General features: G+C 44.6%; 1 protein-coding gene across 1 annotated transcript; it reads right to left on the reverse strand.

The window, feature by feature from the left end:
* Positions 1-7,887: 7,887 nt before the first annotated feature.
* LURAP1 (leucine rich adaptor protein 1) lies at positions 7,888-27,959 on the reverse strand. Its single transcript, XM_077333890.1, has 2 exons — positions 27,424-27,959; positions 7,888-13,521 (listed from the first exon to the last, which is right to left on the reverse strand). The coding sequence occupies exons 1-2, from the start codon at positions 27,616-27,618 to the stop codon at positions 12,817-12,819; spliced, it is 900 nt and encodes a 299-aa protein (XP_077190005.1). The 5' UTR covers positions 27,619-27,959; the 3' UTR covers positions 7,888-12,816.
* Positions 27,960-27,996: the final 37 nt, after the last annotated feature.

Consider the following 27,996-nt stretch of genomic DNA (forward strand, 5'->3'; position numbering starts at 1 on the left):
ACATATAACTTCGAACACACTGAGAAATGCTCCAAAGCAAGCACTGATGAGTCTCCAGGAAAACAGGGTTCCACAGTTATGAGGTAGCCAGTGAAATTGCTTAGGAACATAGAATCATAGAGTTGGAAGTGACCTACAAGGTCATCTAGTCCAGTCCCCTGCACAATGCAGGAACTCACAACTACCTGCCTACCCATAGTGACCCCAATTTCATAGCAAAATTTTGAGAATTCAGCCTGTCCTGGAGGGAATTCACCTACTATCCCACAGTGGCAATCAGCAATTTCCCAGGTATGGAAGGAAGGGCCACAAGAGACAAAAACGGCACATCTCTTCCTGCCCACCTGCTCACCATCTGCCTAGGGTTCATCAAATCAGCACTTCAGTCAGATGACTATCTAGCCTTTGCTTAAAAACTTCCAAAGAAGGAGAACCTGGCACCTCACAAGGAAGCCTGTGAAGAAGAAGAAGAAGAAGAAGAAGAAGAAGAAGAAGAAGAAGAAGAAGAAGAAGAAGAAGAGTTGGATTTTATATGCTGCTTTTTTCTGCCTGAAGGAGTCTCAAAGTGGCTTACATTCACCTTCCCTTTTCTCTCCCCACAACAGACACCCCGTGAGATGGGTGAGGCTGAGTAAGGCCTGATATTACTGCTAGGTCAGAGAACAGCTTTATCAGTGCCATGGCGATCCCAAGATCACCCAGCTGGCTGCATGTGAAGGAGCGCGGAATCAAACCTGGTTTGCCAGATTAGAAGTCTGCACTCCTAACCACTATACCAAAATCCAAGGAATCTTAACCAAGAGGGGAAAGAATGTGTTCTTGTGGGACAAAGTTGTTGTTTTTTTTCTACTCCTCCTGGTAATATAATGAGTCTCTGTGAAGGCACAGATTAGTGGATATGTGGGTGGGCATTTAAAATGTACAGGATCACAGCTCTGCTTTTGTCCAACAGGGGTTAGAAAACATGGTGTGACTGTGATTCTCACTGAGCATGAGAGAGAAAGAAAGAAAGAAAGAAAGAAAGAAAGAAAGAAAGAAAGAAAGAAAGAAAGAAAGAAAGAAAGAAAGAAAGAAAGAAAGAAAGAAAGAAAGATCTGAATTATTTGAGTGGGGGAAGAAGGGAGGTGAATTAGATGGTATATTGCAGAAGGGGGTTAGGAGGACACTGTGGATATGTTTAGTATGCCAGCCTCTGCTTTTCTTTTTCTGAAAGGAGTTCTTTCAATTCCTTTTCATCCAATTAGCCAGAGACAAGGGGCTTCTGTACAGCAGCAACACTAGTGCCCCCACTGTCAGCATGTTAAGGAGATTCTTGAAATGGGTCCCCTCCATTAATAATCTAGACAATTGTGCTTTTTACATCCCCTTTTTACATTTCCTGGCACAGGATTAAACCTAGTCGTACAACTGGGACCACGTCTCAGGGGAAAAGAGAGACGTATTTCCAGTGAGGCATGGTGGGAGATGGCCTAGCCCAACTAATCACTGTATGTTTCATTTTTCATTGAGAGACAAGCCTCTTCATATAGTTCTAATGAGAGCTACAGACTGCATTTGGAGACATAAACAGGGTCTTCTTCATATATTATTTCAACACAAGAAGAAGGAAGGGAGGCTATGTATGCTGTCCCAGATCCTAACCTCTATGCATTATTTTGAGTCTGGAAGGAAGCTATGCATGTATAACTGAGGTTCCACAGACCCAATTAAGAACTGAGATACTTGGTTAATATAGCAGAGTTTTACCCGGTTACAGGAGCATAGTACTGAGCACAGGAAATAAATTCTAGATCAGGCTTAAGGTCTTGGTACTTACCTTTAAGGCCATTTGTGGTATGGGTGTATCTGAGGGACTGCCATTCTGCCTATGTTCCCCAAGAGTGCTCCGTTTTGCAAATTCCCTAGCCCCAAGGAAGTACCAGGGCCAGGATGTTTTCAGCCCTGACCCCTACTCGGTGGAATGAGCTCCTGGGGGATATCTGGGCCCTGTGGGAGCTGCCACAGTTCCACAAGGCCTGCAAGATTGAGCCTTTGGTTGGGGCCAATAAACCCATAACATCTACAGGCCCTCCCTGACAAAACACCCCACAGAAAGATCCAGCCTGGAAAGAGCTATGGGTAGTGACTGATAAACTGATGCTGCTTTGTTCTGAATGCTGCTAATTTGTTTTATATTGTTTAATATTATATTGTTTAATGTTAATTTTTATTATGTCAATTTTAACCACTGTTATTATTAATTGAATTGTGTACACCACCCTGAGTCGGGTTTGGGAGGACAGTATAAAAATTCAGTAAATCATAATAATAAATCTCCCAAGAAATATATTGGAAAAAATTAAGCTTTTTTAATTAAAGTAAATGCCGTTCACATTCAGGTTGCAGTCAAAAGAAGAGAAAGAAGCCTAACGTATAGGGTATTTCCCCCATCACAAATGGCCAGCTTGACTGACATCATAAGTATGAGAATATGAGGGCATTGTGTCTACAGGAAAGACCTGCAAAGACATAGAAGGCCATATGAAGCAAGTGAGAAAATGAAGTGAGAAGAGGGGTCTGAGGGGTCCCATTCATGGAGAGAACAGTGAGGGGTGGTAGATAAAATGAATGAATGAATGAATGAATATACCTATACACACTTAGAGTGATGTCCAGGCATGCTGAATCACTCACTCCAACATTAAGAACCCCATTGGGCATTTCTAATGGAGGTCCTGGATTCCCATTAGATGTTAATTTGTTAGAAATTAACAAATATTTTTGTTGACAAGATGAACCATACAGATCTTTTCTGATGCTCCAGAAGATAGGGAGGCATAGGTACATTCATTCTTATATATACCTTGACCAATATTTTGAAAAATCTGGCCTATTTGTTTCCAAGTTTTTTCACCTCTAAGCCATAGCGAGAAGTCACCCCTGCTTACCTCATCTTCATGTTCCCAGCTGCAGCACTAATTTCATGCATTCTAAGCTAGGAACCAAGGAGGCCCATATTTTTCCACCAGTGAACCAAGTGACAAGTCATATGCTCACAAGGGACATTGCCTCTTCTGCCCCACAAGGCCATGAGAACACTTGCCTCTACATCTAAGCCCTGGCTGTTTAGGACTGGGCCCCAAGAGGAATATCCTGTCCCTTTTCTGTATAGAAGGACATCACAGGATGCCTCAGTGTCTGTTTAACTGTGCATGAACATCAGTTCCCCAAGGATGTGTGGGTGGAATTATTTTTAACTCATGATATTGAAGCAAAGCAAAATCAAAGGAACTAGAAGCTTGAACACGTACTTGTCCCCAGGGATGTCTTTTGCTTTTGAAGAATAGGATTCACAAACCCACTTCTAAAGTATATTTTTGGTTAATAAGGATCCTCTCATGTTGATGTTAACTACAGAAAAAGATCCAGTTATACTCCCTATTCCTCCCTGGGCCGTATGGAAAGGGCGGTATAAAAATCTAATAAAATAAAATAAATATTCATGGAGTGAACCAATTGGCAGGCGTGGACTACTCACTACATTTGCAGATGACACCAGATTGGGTGGGGAAGATAGAAAATACAATCGGACATAGATAGATGGGAGAAATGAGCAGATGTGAACAAGATGTGATTTAATAGAGATAAATGTATGAGTTTTTAATCTAGATAATAAAAATATGCTCATGTACTGGATGGGGATAAGCTTCTGTGTAATAGCATGTGTGGTCAGGGGGTTTGGTGGACTGTGGGTTGAGTATGAGTAGCCAGTGTGATATGACAGTAGAGGAGGCAAATTCAATCATAGACTTCTCAATAGATGCATAGTGTCTGGGACACGAGAAGAGATAGTTCCACTGTGGGAATTAAGGAATGTTCAGCCTGGACAGCAGGAGGTTGAAGGGGGAGGGATATGATTACTTTTTTAAAGGATTTGAAGGGCTGCCATTTAGAGGAGGGTAGCATGCTGAGAGTGGAGGCCAGGACTCATAAGAATGCATTTAAATTTGGGGTGGGAAGATACAGGCAAGATATTAGGAAAAACTTATATCACTAAGGACAGTTCAATGGTAGAATCAGCTGCCCAGAGATGTTACAGGTTCTCCCTCCTTGGAGGTGTTTAAGCAAAGATTTGACCATTATTTGTCAGGGATATCTTAGGTCATTCTGCATAATGCAGGGTGGGATCTGGGGATTCCCCTAGAATTATAGCTCACCTGCAGGCAACAGAGATCAGATCCCTGGAGAGAATGGCTGCTTAGAAGGTGGACGATATGGCATTATTCCCCATAATAAGACCCTCCTTTCCCCAAACCCTGCCCTCTGCAGGCTCCATCCCCAAAGTCTCCAGGTTGTGCCCAACCCAGTGCTGGCAACGCTATAAATGTTTAAGTGGAAAAATCTATAAATATCACCAGATCCATTTTTCTCTCTATGCCCTTCCCTGTTTCCTCATAGCAGCCCCATTTAATTCCTTCTTCTTCCACTTCCTTCTCTCCTCCCCATCCACAAACCAACCTACTTTTTAGGTATTAGGTATATTCAACTGTATTTATTGTCTCATTTATACCACCTCTTGCTGCACAATGGAGACCCAAAGCACCTTACATCAGTGTCCTGTATGTCTTGTATGTGTGTGTGAAGTGCCATCGAGTCACAGCCAATTGCTGATGACCCCAGCCACTGCCTTCTTCCACATAATGTGCCTTAACAGTCTCCCATCCAAGTACCAACCCTGCTTGGCTACCAAGATCTGACCATGCCACTTTCCCTACCCTCATTCCCCTATCCCCCATTATATCCTCAAAACAACCCTGTGTGGTGGGTTAGTCTGAGAGTGTGTGATGGCAAAAATCAAATCTGGGTTTTCAAATCCTATTAAGAAACTGGCTATCATGAGCTGGCTGACAGGGATACCCACAAGGACCCCCTCCATCACTATTTCTTTTTCCTTTCTTTTGAAGCCCCAATAGCCTCCCCCCTTTTCCTGATTTCTTTCCTCCTTCCCATCCATCATCCACCCTACTATTATCTGCCATTTCTTCAGGTTTCCCTAAGGTTGTCAGATTAGGTTTGGAAATACTTGAGATTTTTCGGTTGGTGCCTGAGGAGGGTGTGTTTGGGCAGAAGAGGGGCTTCAATGCAGTATAATAGCACAGAGTTCATCTTTCAAAGTAATTATTTACTCCAGGTGAACTGATCTCTTTTGCCTGCAAAACAGTCTTAATCCCAGGAGATTTTGAGATACCAGCTGAAGGCTGGCTACTCAGGGACTGTTTCCACACTAGGAATATCATTTGGATCTGCACTTTTAAAGGGCTGAATTTTTTGTTCATTTCGGCACTGAAATTCGCCTCTTCAGGCACAGACTCAAATTGCCCCCCACTTGCTGCACAGCAAAGGAATCCCCAGAAAACCAGTTTTCATTTTTTTAAGCGGAAACTAACAGGGTCTAATTTAAGGCTGTCAATTGTGGAAATGCATGCAGTCGGGTCTTTCCATGTGTCCACCATTTTGAGTTGTTTGGGAACACCCCTTTCCTCATCATGGAGGAAATCCCCCTTTCCCCAAGCTCCCCTCTTGGCAGCATAGCTAGAGAGACTGGTGTTGAGCGGAGAGAAAACACCCTCATCACCAAGGTAATGCCAATCAGTCAAGTCCATCTCTGGACAACTTTTGGGTAGAATGTAGATGGCGTGTGCACATGAACATACAAAGCTGCCTTCTGATTGGTCAGAACATTGATCTGTCAAAGTCAGTATCATCTACTCTGACTGACAGTGATTCATCCAACTCTTTCATATTTATTTATTTACAACTAGAAATCAAGCCCGCTGCAGCTTAATGCAGCGGGCGCTAGAAGATGGAGCCCCCGGCATTCGGGCAGGAAAGCCGCGGAGCGCGGCTGCCGGGGGTTCCGTTTGCGGGCGGGCTGAAGTGGCGAGAGGCGCTTTGCGCCTCTTGCCGCTTCAGCCCACCGGGCAGGGAGCCGCCGGCAGCCGTGCTCCGCGCGACTGCCGAGGGTTCCCTTTGGTGGCGGGCTGAAGCGGCGACAGGCGCGAAGCGCCTCTCGCCGCTTCAGCCCGCCGGGCAGGGAGTCCCTGGCAGCCGCGCTCTGCTTTGCGCCTCTCGACGCGTCAGGCCGCTCTCAAGGAAGCAACTGCGAGCGGCGCTCCGTGCGGCTCGCAGTTGCTTCCTTCAGTAGGTTAGGACTCGGCCGGGCCAATCGGCAGGCGCTTTGCGCCTGCCAATTGGCCCAGCCGATGGTCTGTCATGAGGAAGGGGCCAATCCGGCCCCTTCCTCATCACGGACAAAGCCCTCCGCCTGAGGGCTTACCGAATTATTTAGACCGCGGCGCCCGCGGCGCCGCGGGCGTGTTAAGGATATGTATATCCCATCGTTTTGTTCTCTTAAGAGCCTCCAATGCAGCTATCAACTAAAATTACTTATTAAAACTGACAAAATGTTATTAAAACAATTAAAACCACAGCCAAAGAATACATACAAAAACATAAAAACAACAACAAAGACATTTGTCAGAATAAGGGTACATCAAATAAACTTAAGTCTTCACCTGCTGGTAGAAGATGGCTACAGAAGACCAGTTGCTCCGAGCAAAGAGTTCCAGCATGTTGGTGCCACAACCTAGAAGTCCCTTTCCCTGCTTCTGCCTGCAGGAGTATCTGAAGCAGGACCTCAGAAAATGACCACAGTGGTTGAGAAGGTGGTTCTTCAGATATGTTGGTTCAAAAGCACATAGGACTGTCACTCTCCTGTGACAAAGTCACTGTCAGCACATTGAATTGTGCCCAGAAAGAGTTAGTCTGAGAGGTTAGGAGCCTGTGAAGATATACCAAGAATGCAATGATATAGTCCCTATGACCCATTCCAGTCAGCATTATGGGTGCCAGCTCTGGAGATTTGGGGGCTGGAGGCTGAGGAGGGTGGTTGGTGAATGGAGGGACTTCAGTGGGGTATAATGCCATTGGGTCTCAAAGTGGCTGTTTGCTGCAGGCGATCAGTTGTAATCCCAGGAACTTTCCAGATACCACCTGGAGATTGGCAACCTTAGTCAGCATACTGGCTACAGCACTGACATTTCCAAACACTTTCAAGGGCAGCCTCCTATAGAGTGTATTGCAGTAATATAGGTGTAATCTGCAACTCATTTAAATGCAGGTATCACCTATTACCTAATCCTTTTAACTCGAGACTGAGACTTGGGTCTCCTATATGAAAAGAAGAAGAAGAGTTGATTCTTATACGCCTCTTTACTCTACCTGAAGTAGTCTAAAGCGGCTTACAGTCGCCTTCCCTTTCCTCTCCCCACAACAGTCAACCTGTGAGGTGGGTGAGGCCGAGAGAGCCCTGATATCACTGCTCGGTCAGAATAGTTTTATCAGTGCCATGGCAAGACCAAGGTCGCCCAGCTGGTTGCATGTGGGGGAACGCAGAATTAAACCTGGCAAGTCTGCACTCCTAACCACTACACCAAACTGGCTCTACCACTGAGCCATAGCCTCTCCCTGTTGATTTCAATGGATTTGGGAGGGTATAACTCTGCTTAGGAGTGCTCTGTTAGATACACATCCTGTTTGATAGTAGTGTGGAAAGACAATACGTACATCCAGGTGTCTAAACTGCATCCATTCCATATTACTTTACATGGCATGCACATGTAGGTGTCCATCCACGTTCTGTCCCAGCTAGCCATGCATAGTCTTTCCTGTCTTGAGCTGAATTGGGGCCAAACTATAGCCTTACTGAGTAGCACCAGCAGGCAATGAAAGCGCCAGCACAGCATGACAGAGAAGGACGTATTGGCTCAGTTGTCTAAGCAGCAGGACTCCTCATGCCCTGAAGCAACAGCAGATATGGTAACAAATGGGCAAGAATCAAAGCCTGAGTATGGAAGGGAAGGTTTTTATTTGCAGTTCTATGTTCCCCAGAAGGCACATTTCCCTCAAAAACCAAATCAGAATCTCATAGAGTATGGTACCACTTCAAATGTAATAACTTTCCAAAGGAAAAAAAAAGGAAATCCCAGACAACTGCACTGCTTCACTGCTATTAATAGTTTAGATTCCATCTGCAAATGATCATGTATATATGAAAGCAAAGAAATGTAAGACTGAAAATTTTTATTTGATAATATGATTTGCATTATCTTTGGAGCTTGCTGTATTTTTATGAGCAATTGTCGTGGTTTTAAAGGAACCAACCTCAGGAAGCCAGTCCTATAATAATAGTCAAAGGGGCAGACTTGCTCTTACAAGCTCAGCAAGACAGATCTTCATTAATTCAAAAAGTATTTTTTTTCTCTGCTAAGCAGAAGCAGTACAGGAATTCTCTGAGGCTTGAGCAGTAGAATGTCCTGCTTTCAATTTTGCCATGGGAATGAGAGTTGTCATAAAATGATCAGTCTCTTTACATTCCAAAAGATGTGTTTTGTTGCCAGATGAATATTAAACTGATATACAATTTAAAGTGGAATTACACCCTTCTAAGTCTATTAAACCAAAGGCTTTCAAACATGTAACTTTTTTAGGATTGCACTATGAACATGAAATTGCCCAAACTAATGATATTCTGTATCCTTGCCAATTCAGAGATGTCATGTCTGGAGTTTTCCCTCCTGGCCAGAAGACTTGGACTGTTTGGCTTTATTTGTCTTCTCCTGCAGTATGTGATTCATTTGGTTGTTTGCCTATTTGCAACTATTTGCTTACAGGTATTTTCTGTTGTGTGTCAGGCATCTGTTGCAGCCTTTGATGATCTTGTTTAGGAAAACCGAACCATTCAGATAGCTAAGTGGTAGATTGTGCATCCTTCAGACAACCTCTGGGCCAAACAACATTTAGATACTCAAATGAAGAAGAGCCATTATGAGAGTCTATTCATAATCAAGTCCACACCACTGCTGGAAGCTGGTTGCTAATCCCCTCAAGGTGTATATTGACATACATTGGAAAGCTCTAATAGGGAGTGCAGCACCAATGTGTATGTTATATAGGCCAGAGTGCTCCCAGCATAGCTATTCTTGCTCAGAGACTGGGTTCTAAACCATACGAACCAATCTGGTTTGAGTTTGGTGCATTAGTGTTTGACAGAGTATGTCAAAATTAGGGTTATCTCAAAACCAGCAGATGAGAAGAAGAAGAGTTGGTTTTTATATGCCGCTTTTCCCTACCCGGAGGAGGCTCAAAGTGGCTTACAGTCGCCTTCCCATTCCTCTCCCCACAACAGACACCCTGTGAGGTGGGTGAGGCTGAGAGAGCCCTGATATCAATGCTCAGTCAGAACAGTTTTATCAGTGCCGTGGCGAGCCCAAGGTCACCCAGCCAGTTGCATGTGGGGGAGCGCAGAATCGAACCTGACATGCCAGATTAGAAGTCCGCGCTCCTAACCACTACACCAAACTGGCATTACCAGTTTTATTATCCTTATCCATGGTTCCTGTATATATTTGTGAAACAGCCTGTCTAGCTGTCCAAGTTGGAATAGGGCCAATCAGGGTGCGGCTGGCTGCACCCTAATTGGCCCTGTCACTTCAACTCCCGCCCTCTGTCCCTGGACTCTAGCCTCTTTGCTCTCAGATGCAGCTCAGTGCCTGTAGCCAGCAGTAGGTAAGGGGAGAGGGCCCTGGGCAAAGGGTCGTGGTGGAGGGCCTGATAATGAAGGCCTCTTGGCCTGCTGACTGCCTGCTAAGGAGCTCTGTCCTGGCCCTGCTAATGAGCTGGCCAGCCGCCACCCGCCCCACTTGATCTGGCTGTGGGCGGCCCAAAGCCACCTAAGCTGCCTGGCTGGGGGCCAGGGGAGGGGACACTTTCAATGCCCATTCTTAGGAATGGGCTTTGAAGCTAGTTTCACAATAAAACAAAAGTCCAGTTGCAGCATATAAATTAACATTTAATTCTATGTGAGCTCTTATGAGTTACAGCTCACTCCTTCAAATATGTGGGTGGAGGGGGGGATGGTACTCATTGGTACCAAGTATCAGCACCTTTGGAGGGAACTACTTGATAGGAATTCCACTGGGCCTGGTCAAGCCCCCAGGGATGTTGAGAGCCACATGCCACAACCGCCCCATGCCCCTGACACCTGTCCTGAGAGGCGGAGGATGGCTCAGAAGAGCATCTGCCAGTCCCAGGCAGTCCAGTCCTGAGACACCGTGGATCTGAGACTGGACACAGCAGTAGCTTGCAATGATAGAACACCTGATGGCTGCCTAGTACAAATCTCCACAGCCTTTCCTCTGGGTTGACAAGCGTCAATGCCCTGCTCCTGTTGCTCGGCCCCTGCTAACTTCCCAATGGTGGGAATGAGTCAAAGGACTTGTAGCCCAAGGAGGCTTGATACGGGTGGTAGGACATCATGTGCTGGACAGGCCTGGTTTGCCAGGCAAGATTTTCTTTGTGGAGGCCCCACCCCTAGCCCCCACACCACCCAGACCTACCCACCTGCTTGCCCCAGGCACCAAACAGGGTAGATTCTGGGGTCTCCCATGTCTGGGGGGGACTGATAAAAATCAGTGTACCCATATATCTTAGTACCACAGATACATATTCAGATATATATTCTGCTGTTTATCTGAAGGAGCATGCTGTGACTCGCAAAAGAAGTATGCCATGACTTATTTCCACTATATACATGAAGAAGTCTGCTCTGACTCACAATAGCCTAAATAGAAATAAATGTTATTAGTCTCTAAGGTGCCCCTGGACTTCTGTTTTATTTTGCTACAATAGACTAACATGGCTACTGCTATGTAGTCAATTATTTCCTTAAATGCAGACTTCTTTTAAGATTCAAGTTTATGGGAGGAAATGCCAGAAGTTATAGATAATTCTCTTCATTGTGGAAGCCCCCAAAGTCACTGTACAAACACATGACATAAAATATTCACCTTGAATATACATTGCAATGCAGCACTGATAGACTTTAAGAATGACAGGAAAGCGACAAGCATGCAATATTTCAATGGGTCTTCACAGAAAAATTATATGGAGTAGGTAACATTGTTTGGCACAAAAAGTTTCATAAGAAAACAAGAATACGTTGTCCAAATTCAGAATGGGATGAGATGGTTTGCTTAAAAAGAATTTCAGAGAAAGTAACCAGAATCCAGAAAGTATATTTCCATACCTTAAAAAAATATTGCTTTGAAAGATGATGGTGTACAATAAATTCAGTGGAAGCACTGAAGAGAACTAAGACTGTAATATTTAAAGTTGCCAGCACCTCTATATTTACCCTGAATGCTGTTCATTAAAATTGTCACTATTAAGGAAACAAACATGATGGTATCCTTTACCAACATGTTTATTGCTTGACCATATAAGTTTTAATATATCAAATATGAAGAGCTCTAATGGTAGTAGCAACGGGTTGACATAGGTATATGTTAACCAACTGTGAATTCTGGATATCAAAATTTGGACCACACTTTCAATTTGTTTCTCCACAATTACCTACACTTCTACGGTAGTTGAAGGTGGAAGACAATGAACAGAGCTTTGTTTGATACCATATTGAGCATTGGAAGCACTCAGACTGTGTACACAGTTCAGCAAAAAGTCAAAGACAAAACTATAGTTTCAAGCTTAGGATAATGGCTGAAACCTGGCAGGCTTGCCAGAGAGGGAGAGAGATGGACATAATGTGACTGCAATGAACAAAATGGTGCAGTCTAGGGCAGAGTCTGCACTTACTTTCTTTATTCCATTGTCAATCCTGTTGAATTCAGATCGCTTTGAACTCGGGTCTTCCTCTCCCCCCCCCCATTGAAACAGGAAAGTCTTCTGCACGTGGTTAGGGTAGTTCAGAAGGGGGGGGGACCAAGCCTCTTTTTTTCTTTTCTTGAAGGGTGGGGGGAGAGGAGCCAAGCAGGGATCCTCTTTCTTTTCTTGGAGGGGAGGGGGAGAGGATCGAAAAAGGCAGAGGAGGGAGGAAAAATCCAGGACCGACAGAAGTTGAGAGAAATTAGGGGCTTCTCCTTTAAGGCAAGTGTGTCACATGACCAGGTGTAGCCTATCAGAGGTTCTCTACCACGGAGCTTTCTTTCCCAGTATGGATATTGAGGATTAAGAGCACTCTGAGATATCGCACAATAAAGGTAGGGTCACTCCAGATCAATCCTTCTTGCTGCAGAAGGAAAATTTAAATCACCCCAAATCCAAACGCAAATCGCATTCTGTGTAGAGGGCAGGGACTGAATTGATCTGGGGTTGGAATAAAAGCTCCATGCAGTTTACACCTAGGTCTCTTCTCCATTACTTCCTTAAACCAAGAAGAAATGGTGATGACCCCACTTCTGCATGAACAATAATGAAATGGGCTAAAGTGAAAATACTGTCAACAAAGTCTAAGATAAGTCTTAATTACCATGAACAGAAAAAAGCAAAAACAAAAAAGCATGTTGTTTCAAGAACAAATGATGTTTTTTTCTCTATTGCCATCAAGGGTGAACATGCTTCTCAAATGCTTGAGTATTAGCATATGTCAACAGCTATGTGCAACAGTTACTGACCACCACCCAGCTCCCATAGAAAGTGGCATCTCTTCCATTATTGCACAAGGCTAAGGGATGTGAGGATAGCAAGCCATAGGGCTTCTCCCTAAGAGATGTGGCAACACTTGATATGACAACATTTCTTGGGAGATCAATGGCATTTCAAGGGAAATCAATGCCACTCATTGTGTTCCACCCAGCCTACTTGGTCAAGCAAAACTGACATTTTGGCAAGAACAGTAGTGCTTTAAGTCAAAAGTGCAAAAGACTTTTTGTAAGAGGTGCTGAATCTATAGTTGATAATCTAGACAGGATATCCTACAGGCTACAAGAACGTCACATCATCTTGAGACTGAACCCACTGCCAATGGGCATCATATTCCAGGTACAACCTGCTATTCAACTTGCAGTTCTTCAAGTCAACTTTTTTGTTTCCAAAGGCCCTTGCTGCGGGGCTACCTTTGGCTGGGATATCTGCAACTGGTGAGGTGAATGTAGCCTCAGTGCCCTGCTCCAGCTCTGGAATTTGTCTACCCAGAATTCCATTGGTAACTGCTGTTGGCTGCCTGGCAGCTTTGATTTCCTCACTGACTCCTTGGTTTTCAACCAAACTTTGGACTTTCTCCTGATCCTCTTTGCTTTTGTCCTGTTCTTTGATTAACATCTTTGTAGGAAGGGCCTGGTTGGGGTCATTCTTTTCAACTCTGACCATTGGTCTGCCTGGTGTGGATGTCATCATGGGCTCTATGCCAGAGCCTTGTCCATACTCATCTGTATCATCAGCAAGTGTGTCTAAATAGCTGCCAATGGAGATACTATCCAGCTTGTCATTGGGGTCCTGAAGGCTGTTCCAGCTGCCCCGCCGAGATGTCTCTTGACTCTCTACCAGGCTGTACTGGCTGCTGGTGAGGCTGCTGCAGCGGCTGGTCAGCATTCCTTTCTCTTCTAGTAGCCACTTGACTGCCTCAATACCTTCATTCACAGCTACTAACTGCTGCAGGATCTTGATATCTATTGCTCTCAAATAGGCCTATGGAAGAAGAGAGAAAATTTAGCATATGTGTCAAGACCATTAGCTCTCAATGTTATTAAATAATTTCCCTGACTGATTTTACTGCACTCATATGCAATCACAGAGCGCTTCTAAGAAGAATAATCAAAGGACCCTTGGTAATAATAATGACAGTAAAAAAATCAGATCTCCAGGATTGTTCTTAGCACTGGACCACCTAGGTCAGGCCTTTTAAACCAGGGTTTCATAAAACCCTGGGGTTTATTGATGGACCTGGAAGGATTTCCCAAATGGATGGGAGTTAATTAACTTTGTATATATATTTTTATATGTTAAACAGTTATTGGGTGTTATGACCACATATGGACATGTTGATCCATCCCCTCCCAAAATTGCTAATGATGGGCCAGGAAGGGGTGGGAAGGGGAGGGACCTGGGTGAGCATGTACACAGCTATGCTTCTGAACCATAATCTGCATGATCATGCCACTTCTGGGGGGTTTTTGGCGCCTGAAGAATGTTTCAGGGATTCCTCAGTGGTAAAAATGTTGAGAAAGCCTGACCTAGATGGAGCTCTTCTCCTGAAATTATGTGCCTCATACCTTCCTGAATACATATGACAGAGTAGGATTTCTCATTACCTTTACTACAATTCACAAGGAACATCCTCTGAAAGGGGCATATATCAACAACTGGCATATTGACAATGACAGAAGAAACATACATTGTAGTGCAATATTGTAAATCAGAGGGAATTAGAGTTGGAAAGGAAAGGATAGCTATTATGTGCATAAGACAAAAAAACAAGTCTGGTCATTATGAAATACCTTGGCTGCCACCCAGGCATGACTAAGACATGGATTCTCCTACTGAAATTCTCTGAGATAAAAGCCATTGAATGCATAAGTGTTGGCCCAGAACTTGGCCCTCGCCTACCTTCTTGAAGAACCAGAATACTTTACCAGCTGGGAACATAGCCCAAGAGCCAACCATTCCATTTTTTTTCTCCTGGCTCTATTCAGGTACCAAAGCCTGGCTAAGAAAAAAAACCACTTCAAGTACCCAGCACAGCAAGGCATAGGAGAGGCCAGGATTCCCCTCATCTACAGGTCCATCTTTGTTTTAAAATAAATCCCACCACTTACTTTACATGTGATCAAGTGGAGTCATGAATTAAGTTCTTCCCTGTTCTTCTTCATTATTCATGCTACCTGTTGTTTTGGGTTACAAAATATGTGCCAATATTCACTTTACCTACAAGTGAGAATTTTCCAAATGAAATGGAGAAGCTTTCTCCTAGCTGTCTGAAATTCGGCTGGGAGGATCCTTAGGAAAAGGACTACAGTTCCTATTTGTAAAAGGTAAAGGTACCCCCTGTGCAAGCACTGAGTCATGTCTGACCCTTGGGGTGACGCCCTCCAGCGTTTTCATGACAGACTCAATACGGGGTGGTTTGCCAGTGCCTTCCCCAGTCATGACCGTTTACCCCCCAGCAAGCTGGGTACTCATTTTACCAACCTTGGAAGGATGGAAGGCTGAGTCAACCTTGAGCCGGCTGCTGGGATTGAACTCCCAGCCTCATGGGCAGAGCTTCAGACTGCATGTCTGCTGCCTTACCACACTGCACCACAAGAGGAAGAAAAAATTACAGACAACAGTATATTTTCCATTGATGCCAATAGATATGCAGAACAAATGTAATTATTTGGTTGAGGCTTACAAATGCAATCAATAAGCTGGCCTCCCTACACAAACGTAAATACAAATAATGAGTCTATTAACATCTAAAACAATATATCACATTCCCTTCCTACTACCCTTGGGGAAGGGTAGCATTTAAATTTGAAAAATAAATAAATAAAAATATATCAGGAAATTTTCCTCCATGCCATTCTTTCCTACTCAACAGTTCACAAAAAGATCATGAACCTAGTCTCATTCTCAAAATCTGCAATACTGTGAACAATTTTATTGAAATTTTAAAGTAGCGTACGTACATTCCAAAAATGTTACATTATAACCAGCCAAGTTATTACAGTTGCATGAGGGAGCAATTAGGGAACAATTTTCAGCAGGTCTACTAAGAAGTAAGTTCCATGTTATTCAGTGGAGCTTCCTCCCAGGAAAGCGTCCTAAAGACTGCAGCCTTCATCTCCTGCTGACTGTTTACAACTGTGGTCTTGCAGTGCTAAGATTGTAGAGAATGGGAGCCCTTTAATTCTTACTAATAGTAGAGGTAGGCTGTATACAATTTGAGGCATTCTGGTCTTTTTAATGGGGCACTAATCAACAGCAAAAATTATACTCTTCCATTTTATTTTAGTGCTATTTGATCGATCAGTGAACCAGAGTATGGTGATTCAGCTACTGTGATGTTTTCCGTTTGAGTAAAAGAGTTATGCTCTGATCTGCCATCCAAAAAGGAGACCATCTGTCCTAAAAGAAACCAAATATACATTCTTCACTGGAATTATATTCTACCCCTCTAAAGGCTAAGGTGCAGCTATAATGCAGAGCAGAGACACAGAAGGTACTAAACAGGCATTATGCCATTAAAGATTTATTGATTATTAACACTGAACAGGCAATGTTTCAGTTTGCTCTTGAAGTACTGAGGGAGAGGCAAGAAGACTCCATATAACCGTTGGCTACCTGTCAACTAGAAGAGGAAACAAGACAGAATGAAAGAAAGGTTCTGTGGAAAAGCACAAGAAGAAGAAGTTATGCTTGGTTGTCCTAAAAGGCAGATATCACATTAATTAAAATGTTGGTGGTTCTTGCCCTTGGGGCTTATAGTTAAATTAAAAAATTATAAGCCTGCCTTTCCCCCAGAAAACTAGGACCTACATGGCACTCCAGAAAGGTTTATAACACCAAGCAGAAATGTGATGCTCCCTTTAAATCAAGAATTAGAACATACTATTCATTGTATTAGAAAAGAATTCTCATAGAACTGAGAATAATCATGTTAGAAAAATCAATAAATATCAATGGAAAACCCTAGGCCAGGCTTTCTCAACCAGGGAAACCCTGTGGTTTATTGATGGCCTTGTGTTTTTTTTCAATGGGTGGGAGTGTGTGTGTGTGTATACACAAACACACAAACACACACATACATGCATACATACAATTGTTAAACATTTATTGGATGATATGACCATAACTGGTCATGTTGATCCATCCCCCCTCCCAAAATGGCCAGTGATGGGCCTGGAGGGGGTGGGAAGGGGCCTTGGGTGGGTATATACACAGATATGCTTCCCAACCATATTCTGCACAATTGTACCACTTCTGGGGTTTCTTGAAGCCTGAAGAATATTTCAGGGGCTTCCCAGTGGTAAAAAAGTTGGAAAAGGCTGCCCTAAGTGATGCTATCACTGCCTAATGATAGCTGAATCTGAAAGTTCATCCTTTGGTTTGGTTTTTATTTATTCTGTAAATGCTCCCAGAAACTGACAGCTTGATGCTCCTTGTAGGATTGGCATGTGAGATACATCTCCCATTTCTCCAGACTCCCTAACCTATGAATGTGAAACTGTGAATATCTCACTTTCATTTGGGCTGTTAGTATAGAAAGGTACCAGATGACAGTAGGAATTTTACCAGGAACAATTTGAGTATAGTTGTCACCACATAAAAGTTCCCATTTGCATCATGCCACAGCTAATCTTCCCTTCTTGAAGCTCCCTCAGGGTTGGCATGGTATCAAGTGTTTAATAAGAAGTCAAATACTTCCCAATGAAGAGCACTGTCCAACATGACTTTTAAAGCAGTCGTGTGTCTACATGAATGAGGCATAACATTTTAGTAGAAGAAACTCAGATCTGCCAAAGTATTCACATCTGTATGGCATGTTTGCTCTTGAATGTTGCCAGCATGATGCAGTCATAAAGGGCAGGAGAGAGGCAAGGATCTTGAAAGACGAGCAAAGGACTTGTTCAGAAATGTGTGATTTATTAGACTGTATTCAAAGACTGCGGTGTTGCTAAACTATTCCAGTTGGACCGGATGCCACTGAGCAAGTTGATGAGGCATATGAGCACCATGGACAGAGGGGAACAGATCCAACAGGGCGTAGCTAAAAGTGAAAACAAATTGGAGGAATGTTTTTTTCTAGAAATAATGGAGCACCAGAGGCCAACGAAGGCAAATCCAGGGAAGGCAGGAACATGGATTTTTATGTTCCTGCCTTCCCTGGATTTGCCTTCGTTGGCCTCTGGTGCTCCGTTACATAACTCTCCGTTATGAGGAGAGTTCTGTACATTGTAAAAGCTGCAGGAAACAACAGCATTTCCCATACAACTATATAAAGAGAGAATGTGATGCGCACATGTGCACAGGATAATATAATAGAGGCAAAGCTCCCTGCAGGCACTAGCACATGCATCTGCACTATATATAAAACAGGCACTAGCACATGGATCTGCGCTGTGACCTTCCTGGGTTCTGGTCCTCCTCTGCCCTTCCCACTCGAGATCCAGTGTGGTGGAGAGGTTAAAGAATAGCAGACTCTAAAAGCTTGGTTTGATTCCTGACTCCTCCTCCACATGCAGCTAGCTGGGTTTCCAACTTCCTGGGAAGGGGGCTGGAAACCACTGGGAACAGGAAAGACAAGATGAAAGAGAGAGAAAGAGAGATGGGGAGGGGAGGAAGGCATCAGTTCTCCTGGAGAAAATAGCTGCTCTGGAGGAGTATTGGCCCTCCTACCCCACCTCATAGAACACTATCTACACTAGTCACCACTATCCCCACCTTCCCATCCAACCCCACATCTTCCAAAGGCCAGGCTGGGCAGGTCATGGAGGAGTGGGCTGCCATCTTCCCAAATCTTCCAGAGGCCATGCCAGGAAGGCTGCAAGGAGGTGAGTGGGCTACCACCTTCCTGCTCCCCACATCTCCCAAAGGCCAGGCTGCTCAGGGAAGGCCATAGGAGATGAGCTCCCTCCTCCCCACCCAATCCATTTCCAAAAGGGCAGGCTAGGCAGGACAGACCATAGGGGTGTGGGCACTGCCTCCTCCTCACATTTCCCAAATGACAGGCTAGACAGGTAAGGCTGGGGGGGGCTGCTTCCTTCCCATCTTTCAAAGGCCAGGTTAGATCACCTCCAGGCCCTGAGAAGAGGGAAGGTAGGGGAAAGCAAAGAATGTTCAAATGGCCAGCTGCAGGGCCATGAAGTTGTGAACCCAGGTCCTGTTAGTGAGGAGTCCTCAGAGGAAAAGCCTGCCAAGCACTCCCAGCTAAACCCAAGCCTCAGCTGGATGAGAGCTCAGGCCAGCTAGATGTCCAACAGGCAGAGAGCTCTGACCAGAAGGAGGTAATGGAGCTGCTGACAAATCAGGGCTTAGATTCCAAAGTTTTTGCAGGAGCTCCTCATTCCTCTGCCCAGTCTCCAGCTGCATCTTCCTGCCTTGCCAGCCCACTTGGTTCACCTGAGCCAATTAAGCAATGTCAGTTATGTGCTGGAAGAGAATTCCAGTCTAAAAGGCACCACCCCATGTTATCAAAACAATTAATGACTGTGGAATAATGTGAGTCATCACAAAGTGAGGACTGAGAGACTATTGACAGCCTATATTAACTTGAGGCTGGGAGGCCTGGGTTGTGGACTTGCTCCATCTGCTGATGCCCTTGGACTGCTTGAACAAACCCTTGACTCCCTAGACTGACTTAAGACATTCATTGTATTCTCTCTGTTCCTTAGCATTCTGTTTTTGAAATACTGATTCTCTCTGCCTTCCTGTGTCAGCTTGTCTGTGTTTCTTTCCAGCAAGGAGCTGAAACCTGAGACCATGACAGTGGGCAAAGGAAATGGCTGGCTTCCGCCCCTTGCCGGGAGAGGATGAAAGGTGGGAAGGGGCAACTTACCAGCAGCAGGACCTTTCAGAGAGGCCAGCACCTCTTCCTCTCAGCAAGCAGGAGGAAGAAGAAGACAAAGAAGGCCCACAATTGGCCCTAATTGGGAGAGTGCTCTCTCCCAATTGCTAGCACACTCCCAAGGAGGGACAATCAGGTAGGGAGTGAGTTGTCTGCACACAATTTGAACTTATTAGCTCTTGTTGCCATAGTGCTCTCTCCCTATCTACATCCAGTTTGAACAGATTGGCTCTCACTGGGACAATGCTCTCTTTCTACCTACAAGCAATTTGAACTGATTAGCCCTTATTGGGACAGTGCTTTCTCTCTATCTGCATGCAATTTGAACTGATCAGCGCTCATTGGGACAGTGCTCTCTTCCTATTGGCATCACTCACTGAGGCAGTTTTCTTTCCTATTGGCAGCACTCATTGGCACAGTCCTCTCTCTATCTGCACGCAATGTGAACTAATTAGCCCTCATTGGGACAGCACTATCTCCCTATTTGCATATAATTGTAAGTGATTGGCCTTCATCAGGACTGTTCTCTCTCCCTAGCTGCATGCAATTTGAACTTATTAGCCCTTATTGGGGCAGTGTTTTCTCCCTATTGGCAGCACATCCCCAGGAAGTGCCAATTGGGTACAGAGTGAGTTATCAACTTGAGCTTTATTATGTTTAGTGAAGTGATGTGGACACACTTTTGAGAACCCTGCCTAACTGGTATTTCCAGGATCAGGTATTTAAGGATGTGTGTATTGTATTTCTCCTTCCTGCAGTAACCATCTAAACATCAAATACATATATATATATACAGCACATATGACTGGGAACCCTGCTGGAGTCAGGTCTCTTACATACATTTATGTTAGTTTATAAATTGTAGGGTGATAACTCCATTTTCAATAGCAATTGTAAATATCTAGTGCTGATCCAAAAATGCAAGCTTTCTAGGTATGCCCTCATTACTATATGTTTAAATGTTTACATCTAAATTGGAGGAAATAAATTGGGGGCAGCCCAGCTCCCTTTCTTATACAGGTGAATGCTTTATATCCCAATCATAGTGTCATATGTTGTACATGAGTTTGATCAAAAGAAAAGGAGATCCACAACTATAGGAAGTGGAAATTGGTCATGGTGTCTGGATGGGAATTTGGCAGGGATTGGGAAAAAATTAACCATGAATGTTTTTCTTCTGGTCATTCTTTACAGCTGGCTTTGAGTTGTACCTTTCAATTAATTACACAAAGGCCGGGGTTGGGGGGTTACAATGACTAGTTTATGTTTCTATCACCATTGTATGGATAGATCTCAGAAAGGGGAAGTCTGAATGAGCAGATGGAAGAATTGTGTCTAAGCAAACACTTGTGTGGGAAGCATTTTTTATAAACTTCAGGAAAAGACTTTAGAACAAATGGTTGGTCTGCAGGACATAGATCCCATTGCACAAAGTTATAGTTCTATTTCTGAATTTCAACAAAAATCAAATAAACATCCAGCAGGTGTTCTTTAAAGGGTTGTGACCTCTTTGCACTTGCATTTCCCAATGAGCAGAATGAATGTATCCATCTTGGAGTCAGATTGAGAGCAGCACGCAGGGGCAGGGACAGGCTTCAGAACGGTTCTTTAGAGGCTCCATTCCTATAGTTTATGAGCATCTTTGAAAACATGTGTCTTTTTGAAAATAAGCTAAGACTTAATTGCTATGGGTTTAAAGAAAATGTGGTACAGATGGAACGCGCATCGTTGTCATGCTTGAATTTAGCTGCTCAGTCTGCAGTGCAGACAGGGAGACCAGTCTGAAGATCCTCCATACAGATGTGCTCTACAAAGCTGTCTACAGATGCCCATTTTTTATCATCTATGCTAGAGATGAGGGGGAGGATCTAGATTTAACATAAGCTCTTTTAAGAATGCAATTGATGATACTAGAAAGAAAAGCAACTTAAAACTGTAATATGGGAGACGAGACTGAGGATCACCTCACAATCATTCATGATACAGAAAGATCTGACAAAATAAAGGAAACTGGGTATGACAGCACACACAGGCTTCAGGAAGCAAACGCCACTATCCTCCAGGAAAAGCCTATTTAATTCCTATTGGAATTGTTGGAACCTAATTGCAAGTTAATGGCTCAAACTAGCCTGATCTCATCAGAAGCTAAGCAGGGTTGGCCACAATTAGTACTTGGATGGGAGACCACTAAGGAAAACTGGCACTGCAATGCAGAGAAAAGCAACGACAAACCAGCTCTGCTCATCTCTTGCCTGAAAACTCATGAAGTACATCTTCATGTGGTCACCAAGAGTCAGCTGCAACTCAACTGTACCTTTTATAAATGGGCAGGCTGAAAACGAGCAAACAGCAACTGCTCCAGGAATACAACTGGGGAAGAGGAGAATAATTTCTGACTGCCAGCAAGGGGATCTATGACTATATGTAGTTGCCTAATGCACTGAGCACCAGTCAAGCACCCTCTACAATGCCACCATACAAATAATTGTCTTTGAACACCCAACTATAAATCAAAAACTACATGGCCCAGAAGGCTAAGGAGCTCAGTATGCAAATAGGTGCTGCATGGCTTATCCCTGAATGCATGCACCATGCAATGAACCTGGTCAGAATGGCTTATAGCACCAAAGTGCCATTGAGGACAGGACACACTTTCTAGTTAAGCTGGGAATTTCTAAAAAGTGCCATGATGCTCATCGCCAGCAAATGACAGCATTCTTGTGCACCTTCTCTAGCAGAATTATAAATCTGGCAAAACTTACCAAGTATGCAAGAAGATAGATCAGTAAAATATAGACTCATTGGAAAGATTATGGAGCTAAATACTATCATTTTGATGAATTCTTATTTTTGAATGTACAGTATTTGTCTAATTAATCTCCCGCTTTCTTTGTTACAGCACCCATTTTATGGATTGGCCTGTTGGAAGAGGTCCAGAAGGCTCCAGTGCTTTCATCATTCCATAGAATGTGTAAATGGAAACATTCAGGAGAGCATTTTTGTAAAGGGACTAAGACTACAGTAATGTCTCTGAAAATTTAGACAAATCATGGCACTGCTCATTGTACATGGTTTCAAGTGTGTTGTTCTTCACCCTGACATCTGATTGCATTTCATGGTTTGAACACTGCCTTTTTGCTTGTATACTGTTCTTTTTTCATTGGTTTTAATCTGCCTTCTCTCAGTAAGAAAAATGGACTATAAGTAAATTAAATATAATAACATCTATCTCGCTCTTTCAGATAGATATAAAATATTTAATTTTCTTCTGCTTTAATTAAAAACAACATTTTTCAACCAAATCAGTTCTATACCAAATTTGATGCTACTATGGCAGCAATAATTTTTCATAAAGATTACCCAAAGACTGTAAGTTGTATTGTTTTAAGGACTGTCAAGACAATACATGCAAACTACTCTGAACACTCTAAACACATATAAAATAAACATTATTTTGCACATTGTTTTATTTGGTGGACCAATTTGATACCCTCAAGAAACAAAGTTAAAGTGCCTAAATTTCAGTTATTTAAACTCACTGAAGCCAACATGCAGAAACTGGTCCACATGCAAACTTGATGAGGTCTATGCGCTGCATTGCAAGAGACAGTCCACATGACATATTTGCTGGAGGAGTGTGTGTTGTGTATCTATAAAGCATAAGATTTGTTGGCACGTCTCTCCCAAGTCAAGTGAACTGCTTTGAAGATAACTCTCGGAGTAACCCCAAGTTAGGCTTCCAATTGTTTTTCATTACAGCATAATGATTTTCTGCTACCACAGCCAAGAATCTCCATAGCCCAGTGTGCCCTCCACAATTTCACTTCCAGAGCAGTAAACAGAATACTGACAATCTAGTGGCTTACTGTGTTTTACATGCAAGCTCCACTGAATGCTGCATTTCTGGACGAGCCCTATTCTCCTGTTTTTGTACACTGACAACTCCTTACCTGTCTGCTTCTCCACTGACAAGAAGAATGCTAAGGACAGCTTGCTAGAATACAACTAATAAAACGAACCATAACATTCTGTGCTTTTGCATTCAGCATGCATTTGATCCAGCATATTCAAGCCACAAATCCTACTTTAAAATATGGTAGAATAACAAGTGGCCCTGGGACTTAATTTCCCCTGGGTTTGTGTCTTTGCAGTACTACCGAGCAATAACAATGTTTGCACAGGAAGCACTTCGTAGGGAACATTTAAGATTAATTAGTGATTAATGGCAATCCGGCAGCAGATTTGCTTGTAGTTGGGTGGATTACAGACACAAGCTTCCTGTTTGGGCTGGCATGGAGTAAACGTGAATCCATAGATCCTTCAGCTGTAAGGGATGATCGCCCAATCAGCAATACAACTTACTTAAAGCTTAGTTGTTTTAGTCCTATTAGGCTCCATAGAAATAACACCCTGACTTCAGATATATGGGAATGGCAGTGATTCTACTGATTTTAATGCATAACACAGGAGCTAAGCACAGAAGTGCATCTCTTAGGGTCATTTTTGCAAAATGCAGCCTTGACTGTTGGGGGGGGGGGAGTTACTTAAGCTGTTCCTTTTGCTGAAATTTCTTCCCTGTGGCCTTTCCTTGGGGAATGGCCAGAAGCAAAAGGATTAGGACAGTCCTCCCTCCCTGCCCCAGTCTGTCTTTTAAAGTACAGGCTGGGATGCTGCCTTTTATAAGGAGAAAAACCCTCCTCTTCTACAGAACTACACTTAGCATACAGTTCTACCCTCTGAATGGAAGCCCTAGTAGGTCACAGACAAAATCTGATATTAAGACTGACCATGATGACCCACATGTCAACCTCCTCATAATTACAGTTGCCAGGCCCCCTCCCTGGCCACCAGAGAGATGGGGTAGAGTTGCCTGATTCATGTTGGGAAATTCCTAGAGACTGAGAGATGGAGCCTGGGGAGGACAGGAATCTCAGTAGAATGTCACAGAGTCTACCCTCTGGGCATTCATATTCTCCAGAGGAACTGATCCCTTAGCCTGAAGATGAGCTGTAATTCCAGGGGATTCCCCAGGTCCCACCTGGAGGCTGACATCCCTCCTTATAACCCATGACCACCATGTACTTGCCTGGGGTTAGTAATGATCCCTTCAGGGCATGTAGCTGACCAGGTCACTTACTACTCACACAGATGTATGCAGAGACAGACTCTGACTAGCAATAAGGTTGGTTGGGGATTTTGTGCCCATATATTATTTATTTGCTTTTTATGTACTTCATTTGTACCCCACTTTTGTCCCTACTGAGTATCGGAAGTGGGTTACAATAGTCTTCCCTTCTCTGTTTTACTCTCACAACAGCCCTCTGAAGTAGGTTAGGGTGAGAGTGTTAGAGTGAAATCTGCTCCCTAAAACAGGGAGCAGATTTGAACACAGGCCCCTCAGATTCTAGCGTAACACTCTAGCCACTCAACCACACCCCAAGAGTATATGGAAATCAGTCTCCTAAATTTGCTCTGTGTGGCACTGTCGGGCTCTCAGGCATCCTGACTGCTTTCTTTCTGTATTTCACAGTATCCTTGTACAATTTTAGAAACCAAAATCTGAAACAATCTGAATATAAACTCCAAATCCAGCCAGTAGAAAGGCTCAGAGACCCTGAGAGCATCTTTGTCCTGCTTGGGAACAGAAGTGTCCCTTCAGCAAAAAGCCAACTGGAGGAACAGGGACCACGTAGTCTTTTCACCCAGGAGAATCAATCTGAAGATAACACCATTTTTCTCACTATTCTTTTTTGGTGTGACTTCTGGGAAGCTTCCATTTGAATGCCAAATTTCAGATGGAAAATAATTTTTTAAATTAGACCATTCTGATGGAGTCAAGTGATGTTCATGTCTTCCTTGTTCATGATGTCTCTCCGCATTAGCAGGCAATTGGGGAAAACTACTCATAAAGCATAGGATTGACTGACTATATTCATGGAACCCTGGAACGAGAGAAGATCTGAAGGCTTCCTAGTCCCAAACCATGTATGTCAGAGTCTCCCATTTCTACAGTCACTCCCAGCTCATGCCCACATAGTTGTGCGCATCTATTGGTGTAGTAGTTAGGAGTGCGGACTTCTAATCTGGCATGCCGGGTTCAATTCTGCACTCCCCCACATGCAACCAGCTGGGTGACCTTGGGCTCGCCACAGCACTGATAAAACTGTTCTGACCGAGCAGGAATATCAGCGCTCTCTCAGCCTCACCCACCCCACAAGGTGTCTGTTGTGGGGAGAGGAATGGGAAGGTGATTGTAAGCCGCTTTGAGCCTCCTTCAGGTAGGGAAAAGCGGCATATAAGAACCAACTCTTCTTCTTCTTCTATGACAGAGAGAAGGAGTGAGAGCTGCACAACATGCTAGAGGTGCCCGCAAAACAAAGAGGAAACAAAGCCAGATGTGACAACAAAGTAAATTGTTTCCCCACCTCAAAGCCTTTTGCAAATGGAATGTAGGGAATTTTTTTCTCATGTTGCCCCCAACTGGAAGTGAGTTTGCAAATAATGGGAACAATGACACTTGGGATTTTTTTCAGATGCTCATTCCAGATATCATTTGCAATTTGCATAGTAATCTTTACAGCAGCCCCACAAAACAAGTCCAAATTATCATTTAGAATGTGGTGGGTATGAGACCTCAAGCTGCCCAGGGAAGTCATGGCTGTGCTGCAAAGGCCTGCACTGATGCTGCGAGCAACTCCCAGCTTCTCCACTGCACTCAAAAGTGCTCTTCGCTCTTAAGCATCAGTTCACCCTAGGAAATCCCAGCAGATCCAACATTTCAAAGCAAAGAGAACATGTGGAGGGGAAGACTCCTTCCCACGTCTCCATTTTCCCCTGAGAGCCAACCAGCACAGTCATATCGGCTGTGGCAGAGAAAGTGAACTGTCTAGAACTACAAAGCAGTCAGGATGATCCAAAGACACCATAAAAATGGTTCCAGACTATGTAGCAACAGAACAAAGTTTGAGTCTGGTGGCAACCTTTAGACCAACCAAGTTTTATTAGAGGCAAAAGCTTTTGTGTGCATGCATACTTCTTCAGAAAGCTCATATCCAGAATAAAACTTAGTTGGTCTTAGAGGGGCCCCTGGACTCAGACTTTGTTCTGCTGCAACAAGGCTACCCAGCTGAATCCACCACCCACGTAACTCAGGCTCCAACTTGTATACCTGAGGAAGAAATCCCAGGACCTCTTCAGAGGATGCTGGATGCCCGACAGATCCACTCAGCCTATCCTTATAGCCCCTAATTCAGTTCCTCGGACTGACCAAATCAAGTGTAAATGAGACAAGAAGCAGGGGAAATATCTGGGTTTTGGTTTTTGCACACACAATTAAAACATTGCTGATCATACTGTTTCCAAATCCTTCAAATATATTCTACAAAAGCAAAAAATATTTATAATTTTGCTTTTTAAGCACTTCTCACCCTGTCTCAGTTTAACCAGATTCTGTGAGGAATTTGTGGCTTTAGTCCTAGAGACCACTTGAGCAGAATCACTTCAAATTATCCCACTGAAATCATATTTGCATCCACACTGAACTTTTCCATGCCTCCAGCACCTGAACTGCCCCAGAATTTTCAGCTGATCTGTCATAACAGGAGGGTGGGGGGAAAGCGAGGGGGGCTCCAGCAGAGAGTCAACAAATAAGAGGAGGGAGCATATGGCTACTGCCCCCCCCCCTAAACACACACATGGGACTAAACACTTGGGTTATCCATTCCACATTGCAGGGTGAGCTATGTGGAAAAACGGTGAGGCACTTCTGCCCCATGGAAGGGGTGGGTGGGTTGAACTTGTCCAAGACCCTCCCAGGGGTGTTGATGGGAAGGTGTCAGATAAATGTCTCACCCAGGCCAAAGGAGAGGGGGAGGACAGGTACCGCCGGGGCAGAGAAGAGGGCTCTGCCCTTGCTTGGGGGGAGGGAGGGGGACTTCAGAGGCCAAGGCAGCACAGCCAGGGAAAGGGTCTCTGGGGCCGCGGGGGTTGCTTAGGGGGGGGTTGCTTAGGGGGGGCTGGGCGCGGCGACTCACTCACTCACTCACCAGGTCCAGCTTGAGCGCCTTGATCTTCTCGCCCAGCCCTTGGCGCAGCAGCCCCCCGCTCGGGCTGCCGGCGAGCAGATGAGCCGCCGGGTCCTCGCGCAGCCAGCGCAGCAGCCCGTCGGGGGGCTTCTGGCCCACTTTGCTCTCCAGGTCCCTCAGGTCGGGGAACTCGGCACCGCCGCCCGGAGCCTCCATCGCCACGGCGCTCGGGGGCCCGAGGCGAGGCAGGCGGCGGGTGGGTGGAGGGCGCCTCGGCCCGGCGCTAGCGGGCGACTGCCCACGGGCTGGCTCTCGCTCTCGCCTTGATCCCGGATTGGCCTCTTATCATGAAACTCCGCGGGCGGCCCCTCCTCTGGCGCTCGCCTTCCTCCGCTGCTCGAGGCGGCCGGCGGGCCAGAGTGCCGGGGCTCCGCGTGCTCGTCCTGCCTAAGCGCCGCTTCGGGGATGCAGCAGCAGCAGCCGGGCGGGCGGGCGGGCGGCCTCCGGCGAGGAGGGGCTGGGGCGCTGCTGCTTGCGCCGCCCCGCCGCGCCTTCTGCTCCAGCCTCTCCCACCTGCCCGGGACAGCGGCAAGC

This window comes from Paroedura picta, chromosome 4 (genome assembly GCF_049243985.1).
Source record: "Paroedura picta isolate Pp20150507F chromosome 4, Ppicta_v3.0, whole genome shotgun sequence".
NCBI lineage: Eukaryota > Metazoa > Chordata > Lepidosauria > Squamata > Gekkonidae > Paroedura > Paroedura picta.

Coding starts and splice junctions, on each gene's coding strand:
- LURAP1 (XM_077333890.1), bottom strand. CDS start 27,618: ATGGAGGCTCCGGGCGGCGGTGCCGAGTTCCCCGACCTGAGGGACCTG. Junction 13,522..27,423: donor AGGCGCTCAAGCTGGACCTG/GTGAGTGAGTGA, acceptor CTTCTTCCATAG/GCCTATTTGAGAGCAATAGA.